Here is a 19,541-nt window from a genome sequence, read left to right on the forward strand (position 1 = left end):
TTTAGTTGCTTGGTTCTGAAGAGTTTTTAATTACGTATAAACCAGGTGAAATAAACAAGACAGAGTTAGTCACTGAGTGGAAACATCATAACCAGAGTCTTTGGGAGGCTTTAGCAGCAGAAATTTGCCTAGGAGTTAGACCAGCAGATTTTAGTATCTACGTTTTGGATCGTGGTGTCTTAGGCAGTCATTTCCCAGCTGAGCTCATCTGCGGTGAGAGCTGGCAGTGGTCTGGCCCTGGGGCTGTGTGGTCAGTCAGGGTGCAGTGGTGTTTGGGCACAGGGCACAGCAGCTGGACGTGCTGACCAGCCCTCTGTGCAAAATCACAGACAGAGGTGTGTTCCAAGCTCCCATCTGTGTTCCAGTTCATCTCCTCTGCCAGTCTGCAGGGGCTGCTGAAGTTGTTTTATCTTTCAGCAGGAGGATTTTGTTCAAAAGTGGGCATTTACATATTAATTTCTAGTTATATGATGCTAATGTCAGTTGCTAAAGATGATTCTTGTATTTTTTTGAGTAGTAGCAAGTATTAGTCAATGATTAAAAAAACCTTGGAATGTAATTTGCATTCTGTATCTATTTCTAGATGTCTCCTTCTCATCATCTGCCTTCCTCAACAAAGGCTAAGCATTAATAAAATAATTATTAAAATAATGAAATAATCTTTCCCTATTTTTACAGTCAAGAGTTTTGAGTGGCAATAAAGTGAAAACACAGAAGCTATTCACATATCTCATTGCACTTTCTGTGGGGAATTTTATTGGATGAATATCTGACAAAAATGCTTTGGAGATTTGTCCTCCTTTTATCTGTCTCCTGTGAAAGAGCAGAACATTATTTTACTTCCCGTGGTGATACACTGCCACATAAATTATTACTGCAGTGTCTCTCTCTGCTGGCATGTTCTCACTGCTATGGAGTACTAAGCAGGCAAAGCAGATTTTATTTGTCACAAAATCTCACCAGTCTGCAGCAAGAGGCACTTACTGGTACACAGGCTTAGTATAATTAGAGAAGTAGCTTAAAAGATGCATTACATGGGGACTTTTAAACACAAAGGTACATTATGTGAGAAATGGAGCTGCTGCAATTGCTTTTCTAAGAAATTCTGATACCTCATTTCACATATGCACAATATTTGGGCAGGGCAGGAATATCTCGTGGCAGAAGATCTGTGGCTACCGATGTTATAACGTGGGTGATAATGAAAATTATTTAGGCAGCTGCAGTTTCTGTACTACGCACAAGAGGGCTTCGGCAGCCCATTCCCCAGATGCACCTCTTTTTCAAGGATGCACCTAAGTTGTATTTCCTGTCTTCCTCACAGCCATGTGACTTAGGAATTTGTTTAAATTTATCTCACGTGCCAGACAACTTTACCAAGGTTTAATTGCTTGTTTGAAATGATGAATTGGGCCAGTTTCACTCATTTATCAAGTACCAAAGAGCTGGCTGTGCTGGTTGCTTCAGGTATGTCCCTTCTGCAATCCCCCTTTGAATTCAGTGTCATGTGCTGACACTTCATGGGGTTTTTTGGCAGATCAGGTAATAATGAGTAAGAGTCAGGACATTGTGTCTTGTAGTCTCTCATCAGAGCTAAACTGTGACTGCTCAGTCTTTTTTTAAATTCATTGCAGGTTGTGACTCTTCAAAACTGGATGTGTACAAGTGCATGATGAAAATATTAAATCTGAGAAGGAATAGCCAAACCTCAGATCAACCAGCAATAGTTACTAATTTCCAAGGGCAGTGAATCTGAAGATTGTAATAATGTATATTGTCTAACAGCTTTTCTCTTTTGAGCCACAGGGGAAGTAGTTGTGGTAAGTTTAAAAGAACAATAAACTCCAGAATCCCATTAGCTTTATTGGAAGGCTGAATGGTAAAACTGCATTTGAATTTAATTCTTCATTCAACAACAATAACAACAACAACATAAACAGGAGAAAAAAAGTGATATTTCCTGGAAAAGGATTGTGAATGAAATTAGGTGTGTTGATTGTGCTTGTTGCCATGGCAGCAATTAATTATAGTTTTTGGCATACTTGCACTGTCTGGCTTTCCTACAGTCAAGTGGGTAAACATTGTGGGAATCCCTCCTTTCTTCAGTTTACAAACAATCTACTTCTAGTAATGCAGTCACCTTTTCACAAATACAGACAGGGCAGAGGCTATGAAATAAAGAAACACTGGGGAAAGTTGAGGAATTCAGTGGGATTCTGCTGCACCTGAACAGCACGGGTTCAGAACAGCTGAGAAGGAACTGCCCTAGAGATGAATTTTACCCAGGAAAAGTCGTGGGAAGCAAAGCTGGTGATTCCCAGAGCACAATGCCCTCTGAATCCTCCAGCAGCCAGGCAACCCTGCAAGCAGAGCAGAGAGGGTAAAAGTTACTTACACAAACTTTGCCCTTCTCAGGCTGGAAGAGACTGATAATTTTGCTGCATCACACTCTGTGGACTAATGATTGACTGCAACTTTGAGAGCATATTCTGAATTATCTTTGTTGTTCTGAGCAGCAGATTGACTTTGGCAGATGCAGCCAACACCTTGTCTATGCAAAGCAAAGTGTTCCTTCTCCATAGAGCTAAGCCTAGATTAAAAATGTAAATCTTTAATGCTAAAGATCCTAATTTAACATTCAAAGACCTCAGGAAATCGAAACTGAGTTTCTAAAGAAACTAATTTGCACTACTGGCTTTTTCCTTTCATTATAAACATTTCCCTATGAATACATGAAATTGTTTTGTTAACTGTGTTTTTGGTTTTCTGACTTTACAGGAATTATTTGTTCCCTAGCATGGGAATGAATGCCTAAAAAATTATGGTGATTGGAAATGAAACCTTTATGTAGAGTTGATGTGCTCTTGATATGTTTGCCATCAGTATGGTCAAAAAAGGACCTGGGCTTAGTGGGTTCTTACTTGGGTTTGCTGTAAAGTTAGTCTAGGCAGAGTCTACAAGGACCTCATACATCTTGATGGCTAAAATAGATTATTTAATAATGTTTCTAAAAATGAGCACATGTGCAAACTTTGTGGGCCCCAAGATTAGAACAAAACCTCTCCAAGACACAGAGCATCACTGATAAGCATCTCATGCATGATAACAGCTTGTACCCAACTGGATTAAATGTTCCTGCAGTTCTATACCCTTTGCTTTCCCTTGGATTTAACTGGGAGATGACAGTGGCAGATCATTGCAGGGGAGTGGTGATTCAGGTGTATGAGTGCCTCTGGTTCAGATTTATGAGAAGAGAACTGGTAAAACCTCTAAGACATAGTATTTGTGGGGCTAATTTAAACTTTCAAGCAACTCTGCAAATATAGCTGGGAAAAAAAGAGACAAGCTTGGGATCCCAGTTAAGAGTGGTGCCCCAAGGCCTGCTCATTTTGTCTCATGCATTAGTTAGTCTAACAAAACATTTCACTTTGCTTCATTAACTTTGTATCACCCAAACATTGCAATTACAAGGAGGTAGCAGCTGCCTGGCTTGTGGAACAACAGAGGCATTTTCACAGATTACAGATGCAACTTGGGGATGTGAGAAATAGATGGCTAGAGCTCAGAATGATGCTGTGGCTGCTTAACAGTGTATTCCTAAATATAGAGACTATTATATTCCCGGCATATACACCTTTCAGTAGTTTTGCAGAGCAAAATGTGGTCTGTAGTGTTGATGATTACTGTGTTTATTTAAACACTCTCTCTCAAGGAAAATGTTCCTTCTAACTGATCCTACTGCTGAAGCCCTACTGGTTCACGATAGCTTGTTGCCATGGATGGGTAATGATGTCACACATTCTGCCCAGTGTCCATGCCAGAAAACAAATGAGAATGACTTTTTTAATTACTCAGAGCTACTTAGCAATTCCCTGGAAGGCCTGAAGTGAATTATAAGGAAAAAAACAAGATGCCCCATTGACCCTACCTGCACAGTATCTTTATGCCAGTGAAGAGAAACAGTAAAACACCAGAGTAAATCCTCTGTGGGTTTGAAAACAAGGTTCTATTACTGAAATACACTTTGTTACTCAACAGATTTCAGCGGGCTGAGGATGAGCAAGAGGCTGGTAAAGTGTGGCTTTAGGGCTCACACATGAACACTTCAGTAACTATAGTTTCTGGACAGGGAGCTTGTGTCCTTTCCTCCATCGGTGACATTCCAACAGGAAAATGATCCCGAGCAGGGTACAGACATCACTGCACCAGCTAGTAAATGCCACTCTACTGCTTCTCTCAGACCCCGTTTCAAATTAGGTTAGAACTGGCCTTTTAAGGTCGGCAGCTGGAAGGCACAGAACAAGAGGGAATCTCTTGTAAATATACCAGAAAGGTTGCCAGAAAGCAGGAACACAAACTGTGCTTCTGCTCCCCAAACCTCGGCTCTGCTTCCTCCTCCCCTCACAGACACGGAGGGGAATTTGGAATGCAGGAGCTTTCTCCCCTCCGAGGTGAGCCCATCCCGAGGCTGCCGGAGCTCATGGGGATGGGGATGGGGATGCCCACGCCTGTGGTTTTGTCACTCTGTCCCTCTCCGTGAGCAGCGCTGGCTGCCCGATCGCTCGCTCCGCACACGCCTGCGGGGCCCGCCCGGGGCCGGGGCTGGCGACAGGGGGGCGGCGGGGTCTGTGTGGGCCGGGCCGGCGGCGCCCGCGGGGTGCCCGGTCTATCCTCGGGGTGCCCGGTCTATCCTCGGGGTGCCCGTTCCGCCCTTGGGGTGCCCGTTCCTCCCGCGGGGTGCCCGTTCCTCCCGCAGGGTGCCCGTTCTGCCCAGGGGTGCCCGTTCCTCCCGCGGGGTGCCCGTTCCTCCCGCAGGGTGCCCGTTCCTCCCGCGGGGTGCCCGTTCCGCCCTTGGGGTGCCCGTTCCTCCCGCGGGGTGCCCGTTCCTCCCGCGGGGTGCCCGTTCCGCCCTTGGGGTGCCCGTTCTGCCCAGGGGTGCCCGTTCCTCCCGCGGGGTGCCCGTTCCTCCCGCGAGGTGTCCGCTCCCGGCACATATAACCACTATAATCCTACTATAATACCCCGCGGGGCGCGGAGCAGCCGGGGCGGGGCTCGGGGCGCGCTACCTGCGCGGCCGCGGGGCCGGGCGGGGCGCGGCGGCGGCGGCACCATGAGGGTTAACTTGGGCGCGCTCTCCCTCTTCGTAGCCCTGGTGGGACTTTCGAGCTTCATCTTCCTCGTGGTGGCCATCGCCACCGACTTCTGGTACATCATCGATGCCTCCAAGCTGGAGGCGTCCCAGAACGGCACGGACGCGCTCAGCTCGCACTCGGGGCTCTGGCGGACCTGCCGCGGTGAGTGCGCGGGCAGCGGGACCGGGGCAGCGCAGCGCTCCGCACATGGCTCGGCGTGCGGGATGCGGGTTCTGTCCGGCTGTGGGTTCTGCGTGCGGGGATGCGGGGTCTGTCCGGCTGTGGGTTCTGCGTGCGGGGATGCCGGGTCTGTCCGGCTGTGGGTTCTGCGTGCGGGGATGCGGGCTCTGTCCGGCTGCGGATCAGGCTGCGGGGAGGCAGCTGCAAGGGTCTCCGTTCGGGGTCCACCTGCGGGGGTCCGGCTGTAGGGATGCGGGATGGGGATACGGGGATGGGGATGCGGGGTGGGGATGCGGAGATGCGGGATGGGGATGCGGATGCGGGATGGGGATGCGGGATGGGGATACAGGATGGGGATGCCGGATGAGGCTGCGGGGATGCGGGATGGGAATGTGGGGATGGGGATGCAGGATGAGGCTGCGGGGATGCGGGGATGGGGATGCGGGATGGGGATGCGGGGATGCAGGATGCGGGATGGGGATGCGGGGATGGGGATGCGGGGATGGGGATGCAGGATGGGGATGCGGGGATGGGGATGCAGGATGCGGGATGGGGATGCAGGATGGGGATGCGGGGATGGGGATGCAGGATGGGGATGCGGGGATGGGGATGCAGGATGGGGATGCAGGATGCGGGATGGGGATGCGGGGTGGGGATGTGGGATGGGGATGCAGGATGCGGGCTGGGGATGCGGGCTGGGGATGCGGTGCCCGCCCGGCTGCAGGGTCCGGCCCGGGGCAGTGCCCGCTGCCGGCGGAGCTCCGGCTCTACCTGGTTCGAGGACGGGCGCTCCCCGGCCGTGCCCCGCACCCGCGGGCAGTGCCTCGTCAGTACCTCCCGTGTCACTTGCCCAAGGAGTCATGGGGAGAGCGAATTTTCTGCTACTGTAACCTGATTTTACATTAACTTTTAATTCAAGCTAATCTAATAAACGTTAACCATTTAGAAGGAAGGAGATGTCTTTTCATTTGGCTCAGGAAATTAAGGGGCGAAAGTTCTGGGTTAAAGCCATTAAAATTATAAATAATAATGCAACAAATAAAAATTATAAACACTACCTAGTTTATTTACATAAACAATACAGTTAATTTAAATATAAGTATTATTACGTATCATCCTATAGAATTATTATAATCCTATAGATCAATATATAGGATTTTCCCCATGTAGTTAATTTATTTGCTAGGCATTTAACTTTTGGTTTTGACTCCACTCTAAAAAGCCAGGAGTAAGTAATGTTTGCCATAGGCAAGAAAAGATGTTTCCAGAGGAGCAGGGAGAAGGAGCAGGTTGCAGGAATTCTCTCTTTGCTGTGCACTGAGCCCTGTTGCAATGAGCAGATGTTTCCCTGTTGACTCCAGTGGTCAGGCCCCATGGGAGCAGCTGATGCTGCATGCTAAAACTCCTCTCATTTCCTTCCCCACCTAGGAGTGGCTGAGTTAGGAGCAGTAGTATTATAATGATTATATGTACATGCAAAAAAACAAATATATATACAGCAAACTGATGTAATAGTGTAATTTTCCCCCTTTTTCTACTAGTGAGGAGTGAATGTTACCCTTTGATAAACCCCTTCTGGCACGAGAATGCAAACATCACCGAGTCACACAGACAGCTTTTGTGTGAGTAGCTTTTATATTATTTTATATTTCCATCCATGCCTCCCTCCCTCCCTGGCCACTTACAAGGACTCATTTCTCATTCAGAAGGGGAATTCACTGAGAAAGTGTTTTGACTCTGCTTCTGTACAATATCTGTCACTGTCTGTGGTCTTTAAGTGTGTTTACTGCTGAAATAACCATCTATTTGGTGACAAGTTCAGCTAATTTCTTCCACAGGAGCTAAACCTCTGACTGGAATGGCACAGGAAGGTACACAATTGCTAAAAATAAAAGGCAAAAGTGTTCACAGTCACCTCCAAGGAGTCTGATCACTGAAAATGCTTAAGAACACATTTAAGCTAATCTTTAACACAGCTACTTTTCTAGCATTTCAGTGGGGTTCATGGCACTGATGAAAGACTTAAGTATGGGAGAATTTAAGAAAATAAATCAATGACCAAAAGCAGTGTTCAAAGTCTTTGAAGAACATCGTGTTCAAAAACATTAGGCTTCTAATATATTTTCCTCTTTTTCTTTAGATTCATTTGTCAGTGCCAGAATGTTTTCAAAAAGTCCAAACTGAACATTTTCAAACACTTACAGGCATCTCCCAGAAGATGATTTACCATCTTTGCATCATATACTTGGCACAATCCTTTCCTCACACACCCTTGTGTATGGGCTTGCTATTTACAATTTTTTTGTTTACTCACTTCTTCTCCCTGACTCTGCAGAATACATCCATTTGTATTTTGTTTCTTAAAATGGAAATCTTTCCCTCAAAACCAGCCATTCCCTGGGCTCCAGAAGGGCTTAAAGGGTTTTTAAATTTTAAGTTTCTTGGAGCAGCATCTGCAGGTGCAACACACAGAGGAGATGCTGTGTCACAGCTGGCCTGGGAAGGTCAGAACCCAGTGAAGCAGCCAAACAAACACAGCAGCAGGGTCAGGGCTTACAGCCCAGCATTCAAACACATCAGCTGGGTCAGGAGTGACAGCCCAGCATGTCTCTCTGTGCTCTCAGATAGGAAGGGCCAATTTTTTAATCTTCCATGCCCAAAGCAGAGGGCTGTAGCTGCTCAATGGCTCTGAAATCAGGGCACTGATTGCTGGATCACTCGAGCCTTTGAGGGGTCAGCGTTAACTGAGCCTCCCTGATCATGTTTTAAGTGTCAGCACCTCCACTGTTATGTTGGTCCAACATTTCAGGATGAAACCATTTGCTTTTCAAAAGCTGTGTGCGTATTTGCAAAAGGTTATTTTTCTCAGGTGAGAGGTTGCAGCTCTTCAGTTAAATAGCAAAACAAACCCAAAAAGCAGTGCTCTTTTGGTTATACAAATGATGTTTGCTTGGAAACAAAGGATGGCTCTTGGTGAGTCATGAAGTGTAAGAAAATAGTGGATATGAATAAAAATTGTATTAATGATGATGTTTACAGACTCTTTGGGGCCTTGGAGAATTTTTTTCTCTCGCTTTCACATCAAGTACTATTTTTGTGCTCTTGGAAAAAACACTTCTGGACTGCAAAGACACTTGCATATTTTATTATAAACAGGCACAGTCTGCCTAAAAGTGATGAGAGAAGAAATCAAAGATACTTCAATTGAAAGAACCTGCTAGGTTTGATTGGAACACCCTACTGAGTTACTTTTTTATTTTTTTTGCTCAGCTTCAATGCAGTTTCAGTGTGGTGAGGCTACAGATCCTCAGCAATAGCAGCTGAACATAGAAAGAACCTCATCAGTGTTTCTTTCTTCTAGGAAATACAGATATTTCTAAGTGACATCTAGATTCATCAGGTCCTGAGATAGTACCTTCTACATCAGCTTCACTCTTCTCTCTTAAATGTTTCTGACTGTGGCCACTGAATAATATTTAGGCAGATCATGGCAAAGCATCTTTATCTACAACACATTTTAACAGGAATTTTGGAGGGAAATCCTGTGATCATGGATTGCAGTGTAGTTACAGCAGTTTCTTCATCAGCTCCAATATGTGGCAAACAAGATAATTGCACAGCTTTAATTGGTTACTTCACAAAAATGACATTTTTCTCTCTGTGTGCCTGTGAAGGTGTCTGTGAGGCACAGTCACATGGGATTAATCTCATTCCATCTAGCTGCACACTCATATTTCTCACTGTTTGATTGGCACTGAATTTCATGAGCTCTGGCAACATCAAACCTGTTTCCTTCTGATTATTCCTAAAAAGACTTTAAAGGACTGTCTCCTAAAGTAGGCACTTAAACCACACATTGGTCACATCCCTCACTCTCCAGAGTCTGAATGCTCTTGCTGTCATGACACAAGTGCAAAGAGATTGGAGAAAGTCTGTATGTGAGTGCAAAGAGCTGGGCCTAAGTGGGAACAGAAGTGCTGGCCACTGCCAGAAGACAAACCCTTCATTAGAGAATGAAAAGACTCCATGGTCCCTTCCTCCACATTTCCAATATCTCCCCTATTCATCCCAGCAGATTCCTTTTAGGCTCATTGTGCACTTCAAATTGAGCTCCTGGCAAATGAAAATAATTGGGTGCGTGAGTTAAACCCCTGTGCTAGCAGCAATATTTCCCAGGCAATCAACCCAGGGCTGCCTGAGCCTGGGGCTGTGGTGTATTTTCACATCACAGGAGTGCCCTTGAGCTGCTCCTCTGATGGATTGCACACAAACACTCTCTCCTCTTCATTAGCCTTCCCTTTATCCTCTTACCACTCCCCCCAGCTGAACATGCAGTGTACACCCTCCCTCCCCTCAAACCCACAATGGATAAATATTTCCCTATTACAGATTACACCATGGCCTGGTTATTTGTTTAAAACATCAGCCACTGCCTAAAGAAAAATACCACTTGACTGCCTACTACTAACTTTTCTGAAAGTTCTGCATTAATAAAATCCTTTTTCACTGGAGATGTGCACTTTCCTCTGGCCCAAACAGGAATAAGATGAAACTATCACTTTCTGTAATTTAGGCAGTTATTAGAGTGTCTTGGTGACTACTAGGATTAAAGATAGCCCTCTAAAAATTCCCCTTAGAATTTAAATTTGTCAGCCAAGACACCTCTGTTATTTTGCCTTGCTATGTGGTCTCCTGTGCCAGCCATGGCAGACAAAGCAGCAAGAGCAGCATTTTTCATGGAGGGTTGAATCTATCTCTCCCTAAATGACAAAATAAGGATGTCACTGCTTCAAAGGCAGCTGCATCGAGCTGCATTTTCCAGTAGCAGAAATGTAACATCCAAAATCAGATCTAGATGCTGAGGATCACACACAGAGTAGAAGGAATGGCACTGCTTAATCAGCTGAAACCTCTTCCCCAAGAGTTTGAGCTTTCAAAAATAATTTCTTAAAAGAAAAGAAAAACCCAAGCAAGAAACCTCAAGTTGTTACATTGGTGAAAAGTTGCTCTTTTGTCATATAAATATTTTCCATTTACCAAAGTCCATGTTGTTAATAATAAATAAATGCCAGTACAGATTTAGCTGAAGGCAGCACCAGTGTAACCCTTGCAAAATGAAAAATATTTTAAATAGTTCTATTCAGAGCCAGAAAATTTATCTTGAATCTCAGCTTTGCACTGGAGCTGCTGCAGAGTCCCACCAGCACTGCAGAGCTGGGGCTGGAGTTATAAAAAATAATGTGAGAGGAACAGCTGTTCTTTCTTACTGTCTGTGTGACACACAAACCATCTGCATTAGGCACCTACAAGGTAAGATTAAGCCTCTGGCAATCCTGATTTTTTATCAGAGATTTGAACAACATGGCCAGTGATTGATTTCCTTTTACAGGTCCATTTTTAGTACTGTCCTCTATTCCTGACCCATCCAGAAATGAGTATTTAATGAATGTGGTTTCCACTCATATTGTTTTTCTGTTCTAAAATCAAGGCAGGAGCGTGCAGCTGCCCATGCACAACTGCCTAAAGTGTTCTGCCCAGAGTATTTTTATTTTTTCTGTTTTAGACATGAATGTAACTGGAAGCATGAGGCTGCGCTCAGGTTCGTGCTTCCTGCAGGGAAATGATTTTTGCAGCAGGGGCAGCTCTGATACCTCGGTTGTTTTAATGGAACAGCTGCCTTGGTTTCTTCCTCAACAAAATGGGTTTAATAGTAGAGATAAACTTGTCTGGATTTCCTCACAGCATGTGGACCCTGTAACAGTCATGCACCAGCTGCTTTCACACTTCACCCTGCTCCAGATTTACTGAGTTGCAGTTTATAATGTTGGAAAGAATGCTCTATTCTTTGGCCACTGTGGCTTTTTTCCTGAGGGATTTACAGTTCTTTGCAAATTTTTTTTTTTTGGTTTTAAGCTACCAGAAGGAAACAGCTGGGGATGGAGCAAGAGCCATTTCAGAGGCCAAGTGAAATGAGACCCAGATGATGCACACAGAAATTCTGGTTTAATTGGTCTGGTAGGTGTGTACCTGTTTCTGAGCAACAGTGCACTGTTCCTTCAGAGAGGGGCCAGAGGACATCTGCTTCAGTACTTACTGCAGCTGATAGTGGAACCCTGGAAAAAGTTAAAGATAGAATCTAAAATGTTAGGCTTTGTGCTTTCCCAGATCAACTGCACCTGCGTAAACAGTATGATAAATTATATAATTGTTAGATGTGATGATTGTTTAGTAATTAAATGTAATTATTATATAACCATAAGAAGAATAGTGAGAAACTATGTTGGAAATTCAGAGAGGGGCTAAATTTATGTATACAATAGAACGACATAAGTTTAATAATTAACATGAAAGTTATGTAACGATAGAGTATAAAACATGATCATTTCGGATGTATGGTCGGAGTCAGATTTGGGTTGAATATACCCCGATTCCCAGAGCTCTTAATAAAAAGCACCACATATAATCGCTCTGTGATTATGTGTTTTTGAATGCTAACACAGCTATAACAGTAAATATATACAGAAATCTGAGATAACTCCATCTGAGGCCTAGCAGGTGACAAGTTCTGATGAATATTCTCATTTTCAGATTCATTGGTACCCCAGCAGCAGAATGTGAGCCGTGGTGCATTGCTCACATCCATCATTCCACCCATTCCTGCTCCTGCAGGTTTTGTCAGTGCCACCTGCTCCAGCTCTAGCAGCATTTTATTTCTGCTGCCTGCAATTGGTCTTCCCGTTCAGCTCAGAGATTTTTTGAGAAAAGCAGGAGGCCAAAACATGTAACACACAGACCAGAGCCTGGCTAATCATCCTGGAGACCCCTAACTCTGTGAGCAATCCTCCTCCATCACCTTTTCTCTGTTGAGCAGGAGGGGACCCAGGCCTTCCTGCCCCTGTGGCCCAAGCCAAGAAGACTCATTTAGCCACAGACAAGTTCTTTCAGTTGTTCATTGGTTTCCTAAGTTGCTTTTTTCCTAGCAAGCAGGTCAGGCTTTCTCTGTGCACTTTTTATTCCTGGCTTTGCCAAGTCCTTCTGGAGCAGCCCCTTTGTTTTTAGCAACTTCCATGAGTCTGTTTCAGCTGGAGGCTTTTGTCTTTCTAACTGGCTCTTTAGTTACTGCTGGGTAACACAAACAGGCCCTTAATTAAGCTCTTCTGAGCCACTGCCATTTGGAGTATTTTTGATGAGGTGATATTACAGATTTCTAGGCACTATTTGCTATTATAAGTTGTGCAAACATATCCAAAGTTAGTCTGAAGCAATTAAGCTGCAGGATGTTAACAGGAGATGATTAACAAAACTGCTGGGCTTGCACTCGGTTACTTCTGACCCTCTCAGTGTTTCTATTTCATTCCACAGATTTCTTTCACAAAAAACTCCTCAACAACTGTGTTGGGTGGTAATTTAGAGGTGCCTGCCAAATTCTCAGTTCTGGACACACACTGCAGATGTCATTCTTGCAGATATTTGGCCACAGCTCTAGTAAAAGAGCCTTGGCTGGCTAATGTAAAACTTCACTAACCACAATTAAGCAATTTGATTCTTTTTTGCTTCAAAAAAAGAGAATGTTTTTAAAAAGTTTATGAGTTTGTTTCGGTATTTCCAAGATTAAACAATTGGATCTTCCATGTTGGGCTAACAGGGGCCTCAGGTGTTGAGAAATAGATGTGGGAAACTGAATTCTGTTTTACAAGAAAGTGCACATGCCTCTTCTTGTGTAAAATGCTTAGGGTGGGTTTTTTTTCCCAATACTAGAGCAATTTCATCAATATGAAGACAGTTATATGTTTAATACATAATGCATCAATGTGTATTTCAACAGAAACTAAAAACCCACTAAAATGACTGCAAAATAATGTTTTAACTTCTTTCACAGATGATTATTGAAGACAGAAACACAGTAAAGATATTTTAAGTCATTTTCTTCTATAAACTAATTCTGTTCCTCTAATCAAGGGATATAATGGCATAATATCATATGCCAGATGGCATGAATTCAGATTCCTGAGTGGTTTCCATGGCAGCATTTTAGAATAAGTTTCCCAGGCAGTTTCAGATTTCATAGTACAAATGAGTATTAGATATTGAACTAGAACACTGGAGATTATAAAAGTACTATTTAAGCAAATAGAGTTCACTAAATATTTGATTTCTAAAGAGCTGCCAGTGATTAATGAGGAGTGTGATCCCAGCTGTGGGTAGGAAGAGTAAGGCTCTGTCACTCTGTCACAGTGAGGCTTGTGGGTTTCAGCTGAGCTATCCCTAAACCCTATATTTTCACTGGAGAGGGCACAAAAATCAGAGTTATTCTGATATTGCAACTGCCACAGATGATCAATGTAATCTAGGAAGCTCCCAAGGAAAAAGGTTTTCCTTTTCCTTTCCTTCATAAAGTTCCATTCAGAGTGTGTTTTCCTTACCCACATGTGTCCTGGCTCAGCTTGCAGCAGCTGGAATCACACCATGACAAGAAAAGTCAAAGAAATGGCAAATTAGTGCTGCTGTCCTGAGGTGGAGTTTGTTAGCAGGGACTTGGACTGGTGAGGGACATCACAAGGCAGAGAGCCAGCCATGAACTTTTGGTTATTTTTGGTCTCTCTCAGCAAGGCCAACTCTGGGGACAGACTTGCACCACTCTTACATCCATACTTCCCAAATGTTAATTGCATCCTCCGAATGCTTTTTCACCTTTTACCGCAAGACCAAAGCGGAGGTGACACATGGATGTCAGAATGGTGATCAAAAATGAGACCTCATAACCCCCAGCAAGCTCAGATGTGGCTGAAGAGCACACTCCTGTTGCTGCTGCCTCTCTGGAATGGGAGAACTGATTTGGGTGCCCAGTCTGTGTTCTGTCACACTCTGTCTCATCACATCCCCAATCAACCTCTAGCCACAAGAAACTCCTGAGCTAAGTTCCATGGCTATTTCTCTAAGTTCCATGGCTATTTCTCATTTGGAGTCCAGCTAAGGTTTGCAGGCAGTTCTGACATGCTGCTTTGTTCCCAGTCAGCTGAAGATTGATCTGGCTGTTAGCACTGAGAATTGTTTTAGATGTTTGTTGGCCAGGAACAGCAGCCATGGCCAGTTTTGCTGAAGGAAGGCCCAGGGATTGTCCTCAGCTTTAGAATCAGAGGGAAAATGCTCTTTTCAGTGCAGAATGTTGAATTCATGATTTCTGAGCATCAGCTGGTCCTGATGTCAGCATATGTGGCACTGAATATGAAAATATAATACCAGAAGCAGGGAAAAAACCCCAAAAATTGTCACCTCCCAAAACGATCTTTGTCGTTTGCCGCTTTTTTTTTGGTTTTGTTTTTTTGTTAGCATGTTCTGTGCTACACAAAACAATGTCTGGAAGGCACATTCTACTCAAGTACAAACATCAGCAGTGTCTGCCTTCATGCCATGCAGACCCTTCCTAACCTTCCAGGCTTCTGGAACTGAACAGAGACATGCACACAGTTGTGCCTGATCTTTGTAAAGCTGCTGTAGAGGATGAGCTGGATCCTTAGGCAAGGGCAGATGCAGCAGCTCCAATTCCATGGGCAGCCACAGTGACTTGAAATAACTGATCCTCTGATCACGCACCAGCTGTGAGCTCCTAAGTGATTCCTTTTCCTAAGCTAATGGTGTATTGCTCCTCTGTAAAATTAAATGAGACAATGAAGCCTAGACATCGTCAGAATATGGATTTTTCATTTTCTTTTCCCAGATACTCTGCACTTTACTCTCAGATACTCTGTACTTTACCAACAAACGGTACTGGAATTACTTTTTGTTTTTGTTATTATGCTAAACTAAGGTTGGGTTGAATGTTGTGGATAGATTACACCAGAGGGAACAATGACACAATAATGGTTTATGATGGAAAAAACCAGGGTGATATGAAAAAATACATAGCAACCCTCTGTTTACCCAGCTATTAAAATGTTATAGGGATCAAGAAAGACTAATGTAGAACATTTAGCATGGGAGGAAGCAAGCAGGATAGGTTAATGCACTTAGTGAAGCTGCTGCAGAAAACTGACAGACAGAATCAGAGCTGGATGGGAAAATTTCCCTCTAGTTGATGGTCAGCTGCAACAAAGGAAAAGGTCAACAATCTGCTACATCAGTGCAGCAGAAGACACGTGACAGGAGAGAAAGCTTTAATCAAAGCATGGCTGGATCTCACCTCCCACACAGAACAGTGTTTTTCACATAACAGGGCTGCTTTCCATTAGGGTTGCCAGTGCCTACCTGGGTGCATCACCTGATATCAGCTGGCTCAAGAGCTGAGGACAGTTTGATTGCTCATATGGGTCTGTGTAGACAAATCCTCTGTATCTGTGGTCTCTGTTTGAAGCACAGGCTGTGACCCTGTGAGGGTTTGTTCTGCCTGTCACCTTTTCCTCCATACCATATGTTTGTCCTGCTGATTTACACTGAAAACCAAGGCCTTGTCCAATTTCTTGTTTGTGCAGCATAGAATGAGGTTTTGATCCTAATCAGGGGCTCTGCACTTAATGATTATTGGTGCACCCACTGGCACCATAATACACTATTACAATATTAACATTCTTCCTTTTTCTCCAGACATGCACGGAACATTTGTCATCCTGATGCCCCTCAGCCTGATACTGATGATTTTTGGAGGAATGACTGGATTCATCAGTATTCTTGCCAGGGCCTACCTGCTGCTCCTAATGACTGGACTGCTTTTCCTTTTTGGAGGTACTAAATCCAACTCCTGGCCTAACTCTTTAAGATAACAAGAGGTGGTATCTGGGAAACATCACTTTGTTTCCCAGGGAATGAAAGCAAGAATTTGCTTTCAGAATAATGCTGGTGTTCATTCCCCTGGTGTCTGCTGGGGTCCTGGCTCTGGAATGGAGCTACAGAGGAAAGGCAAATATCCTTCCTTGGGGAGTGAGTCACCCTTTGAACAATCCATGTGTGCTGTGCCCATTAACACCAAAGGTTCAATAACTTCTCAGCATGGGGCACAAATCCTTTACAGGCAGGCTAATGGGGTGATGGAAAAGTGACTGTGGAATTACTAAATCTTAGGGTTGCACAGATTTTGCAGCTGTTAAGAAAACTGATGTTTTTAAAAAGGTATTTGCATTGAGTTCCTGAAAAGGGACTTTTTAGGCATTCCTGGCTTAGCCTCACTGCTAGTTTAGATCTAGAGTGGTGTCCCCAAACTGTGGGTCACAAAAGGAAACCCCCAGAAGTTATTTTAGTTTGAGTGTAACATTTCAAGTTGAAACTACTAAAATGCTTTTACATTTCTTTTTATTTTTTTTTCTCCTGCTGTATCCAAACCCACTGTGTTTTAGAAAGCAATTTACGAATTAAAAAACCAAAAAACATTCTGTCAAAGTAGGAAAACTCTGTTTAAATCTGCATCTTCTGTTGCAAGCAGATTTTCAGTGCTGTTTCATAATGTAATTTAAACCAGAGATTTTTCCCAACAGAAAAGGGGATCCTCAGAATTGGCTCTTATCAACTGCTCATACAGTCCTATTTTTAAGAAGAAAATGCTAAGAGATTGCTGGAAGCAAATGCTGCTGTCTCAAAGCCTTGACTGAGCTTTTTAGTCTGAAATGCTCTAACACAGACCAACCATGCCCCATTGTGATTGTCTCTTAAAAAGAAGAGCAAGTTCTAATTTCAGAACAGCAGAAAGCTGTATTGAGTGAAAAGGCTGGTGGAAAACTGCTCCAGATGTTCAGTGAAAGATGAAAGGCTGTGAAGTGCCAAGCATGATTATCCCCCTGGGGAGTGGAGCAGGGCCCTTTCTGAGCTGTTTGGGCTGCAAAGAGGGAAAGGAAACACAGAGGCAGTGCCAGGAGAGGGTGCCTGAGGAGGAGATTCTGCTGCAGTGTCCCAGGAGAACATGGACAGGCTCTGGGACGGCCTTTGGCTGGGACCAGCCCCCCATCCTGCTCTGCCTGGATGCACAGAACAGGTGTGTAGGACACTCAAATTCACCAAATTGAGTGTCAGTTAGGTAGTTCTGTCTCAGCAGAAAGAGATGTTTGGAGATGCCATTCCAAAAATGTGGGGTTTTTTAAACCCTCAGAACTGATATGTTCCACATGTCAGGACATCAATAGGTTTCCTTTTTTTTTTTTTTCCCCAAGGGAATTTGCACAGAATGCAGTGCACCTTGTTGAAAATGTCAACAAATCAGTCTTTTCCATTTCTGCTGACAAAAAGTATGAAGCAATTTCCCCCCTCTCCTTGCAGAGGATTAGAATAAGGTACAGGCATCAGATGATGGTTAAAATCAGGAATATGAGTATGAATTTGGACTGATGGATAACCCAACACTCTTCTGTCTTGGTTTGCCTCTAATCAAACATATATTTCTGGCAAAAAGGCAGCTCATCAGGACTTACTGTAATTTTATAGCAAAATTTTCTCTCTCGAATCAAATCCACGATTTTTCCTGAAAATGTTTCAGTATTTACTTTCCCTGGGCTGCAGTCCTTTTATCCAGGGCCTTGTTACTGCATCTTCTCTGCTGCTGATCCAGTAAAGTGTGATTTCCATCACTACCTGTCCTTTGACTGACAGGGATGCCAGGCTCAGGTACCTCTTCCACATGTGCCATTCCCTACATTTGCCACCTTTTAAACAGTCTTTTCATTCTGAAAACATCTGGCTCCTTGTTTGAGTACCCTTATTAATTTATCTTTAGTCTGTCCCAGAGATGTTTTTGACTCAGATGTTTGGCAGTGATGGGCAGTCATGGCAGCACAACACTTGGTGGGATGTGATAGTGGAGACCAACAAATTTACATTAAACATTCAAAACTGACAATAGTCAGGGAACAGCCTCAATTCAGTGACCTGAAATGCAAGAATCTGGGTCTCTGTGGGTTTTCTTGTGCACGGGGAGACAACTGTCCATGGTGCTCAGCCATGAGGAATCAGGCAGCATTACAATCCAGTTCTGAAAACAGAGCTGCACATGCATTAGGTATCTGTAAAATACATGTTTATTGAGGGAGGCTTGCTGCCAGATGCTGTGGTTCAGTCTTTAACAGTGAGAACACATATTTCTCAGTGGACACAGATAACCCTGCCTTTCCTTCCCTCTCGCCCTCATTGCCCAAGAAACCAACCTCAGCTAGATTTCAAAGGTAATCTGTAAATCTGGCCTGGCTAGAATAGGAAGGAGTGGCAAAGAGGCCCCAGGACATATCCAATTGATTGTTTTTAATTTCCTCAGTGGCTGCTAAGTAGCTGAGCATGTTTCTCCTTTCAGCTCTCGTTACCCTGACAGGGATCAGTGTCTATATTGCATACTCAGCTGCTGCCTTCCAAGAAGCTGTTTGCCTGCTGAGGAGCAAGGATCTCCTGGTGGAAATCGACATCAGGTTTGGCTGGTCCCTGGCTCTGGTCTGGATCTCCTTTGTGGCAGAAGTGCTCACTGGGGCTGTGTTCCTGCTGGCAGCAAGAGTGGTGGGTCTGAAACGGCAGCGGGAGCAGGCTCTGTGAGCAACAGGTGCCTTTGCCACAGAGCCCTGCAGAGCCTGAAAATTCAGATTATTTGGTCCATCTGGTCACCAGGGGCAATAAGAATGCAAGGCTAAGTGTCTTGTCAGCTGCTGTAAGCCTTTTTCCTCACGGGGGGCTGTAAAACACAAAGACTCTGGTAAATCAGTAAAACATTCCAGGTGTTGTCAATTAGGAAACCCTTGTGTCCTTAGAAGAGAGTGCATTGCAGTGCTTGTATTTCCAGAATAATTTCAGCTGGCAGCTCATCAGACATCTCCATTTGTTGCTTAGAACAAGGCAGATCTCTTGCTTTCCTTTCTCTTTTCTGCTGTCTCAGCAGAGTGACCTTGCAGGCCAGATTTTGGTTTCTCCTGAGAGCTCTTAGGACAGGGACCTGTTGGAGTGAGACCATGGAGATTCTCAGAGGACTCAGCCCCTCTGCTGGAGGGGCTCTCTGATGGACTGAGAGAGCTGGGGCTGCTCAGCCTGGAGAAGAAGAAAAGGCTTTGGGGAGACCTTAAAGCCCTTCCCAACACTAAAGAGGCTCAAGGAGAGCTGGAAAGGGACTTTGGGCAGGGTCCTGGTGGTTGGAACTGATATTTCACATCCTTTCCAGCCCAAACCATTCCAGAATCCTGCACTCCAGTAGATAGTAGTGGCTGTGATGCTGAAGTTCTCCAGAGCAGTGCAGTGGTGAGTGCACTGCAAGAGGAAGATACAGCTGTTTTCCAG

The 19,541-nt window shown here is 44.4% G+C and overlaps 1 protein-coding gene across 2 annotated transcripts; it reads left to right on the plus strand.

The window, feature by feature from the left end:
* The first annotated feature begins 5,110 nt into the window (after positions 1-5,110).
* On the plus strand, positions 5,111-18,809 carry TMEM114 (transmembrane protein 114). Of its 2 annotated transcripts, XM_059484690.1 has the most exons (4): positions 5,111-5,294; positions 6,854-6,934; positions 15,894-16,031; positions 18,577-18,809. In XM_059484690.1, the coding sequence occupies exons 1-4, from the start codon at positions 5,111-5,113 to the stop codon at positions 18,807-18,809; spliced, it is 636 nt and encodes a 211-aa protein (XP_059340673.1). The 2 variants fall into 2 exon arrangements, with proteins under 2 accessions (XP_059340673.1, XP_059340674.1); XM_059484691.1 differs by lacking the exon at positions 15,894-16,031.
* The last annotated feature ends 732 nt before the right edge of the window (positions 18,810-19,541 follow it).

The sequence above is a fragment of the Ammospiza nelsoni genome, chromosome 17 (assembly GCF_027579445.1).
Source record: "Ammospiza nelsoni isolate bAmmNel1 chromosome 17, bAmmNel1.pri, whole genome shotgun sequence".
NCBI lineage: Eukaryota > Metazoa > Chordata > Aves > Passeriformes > Passerellidae > Ammospiza > Ammospiza nelsoni.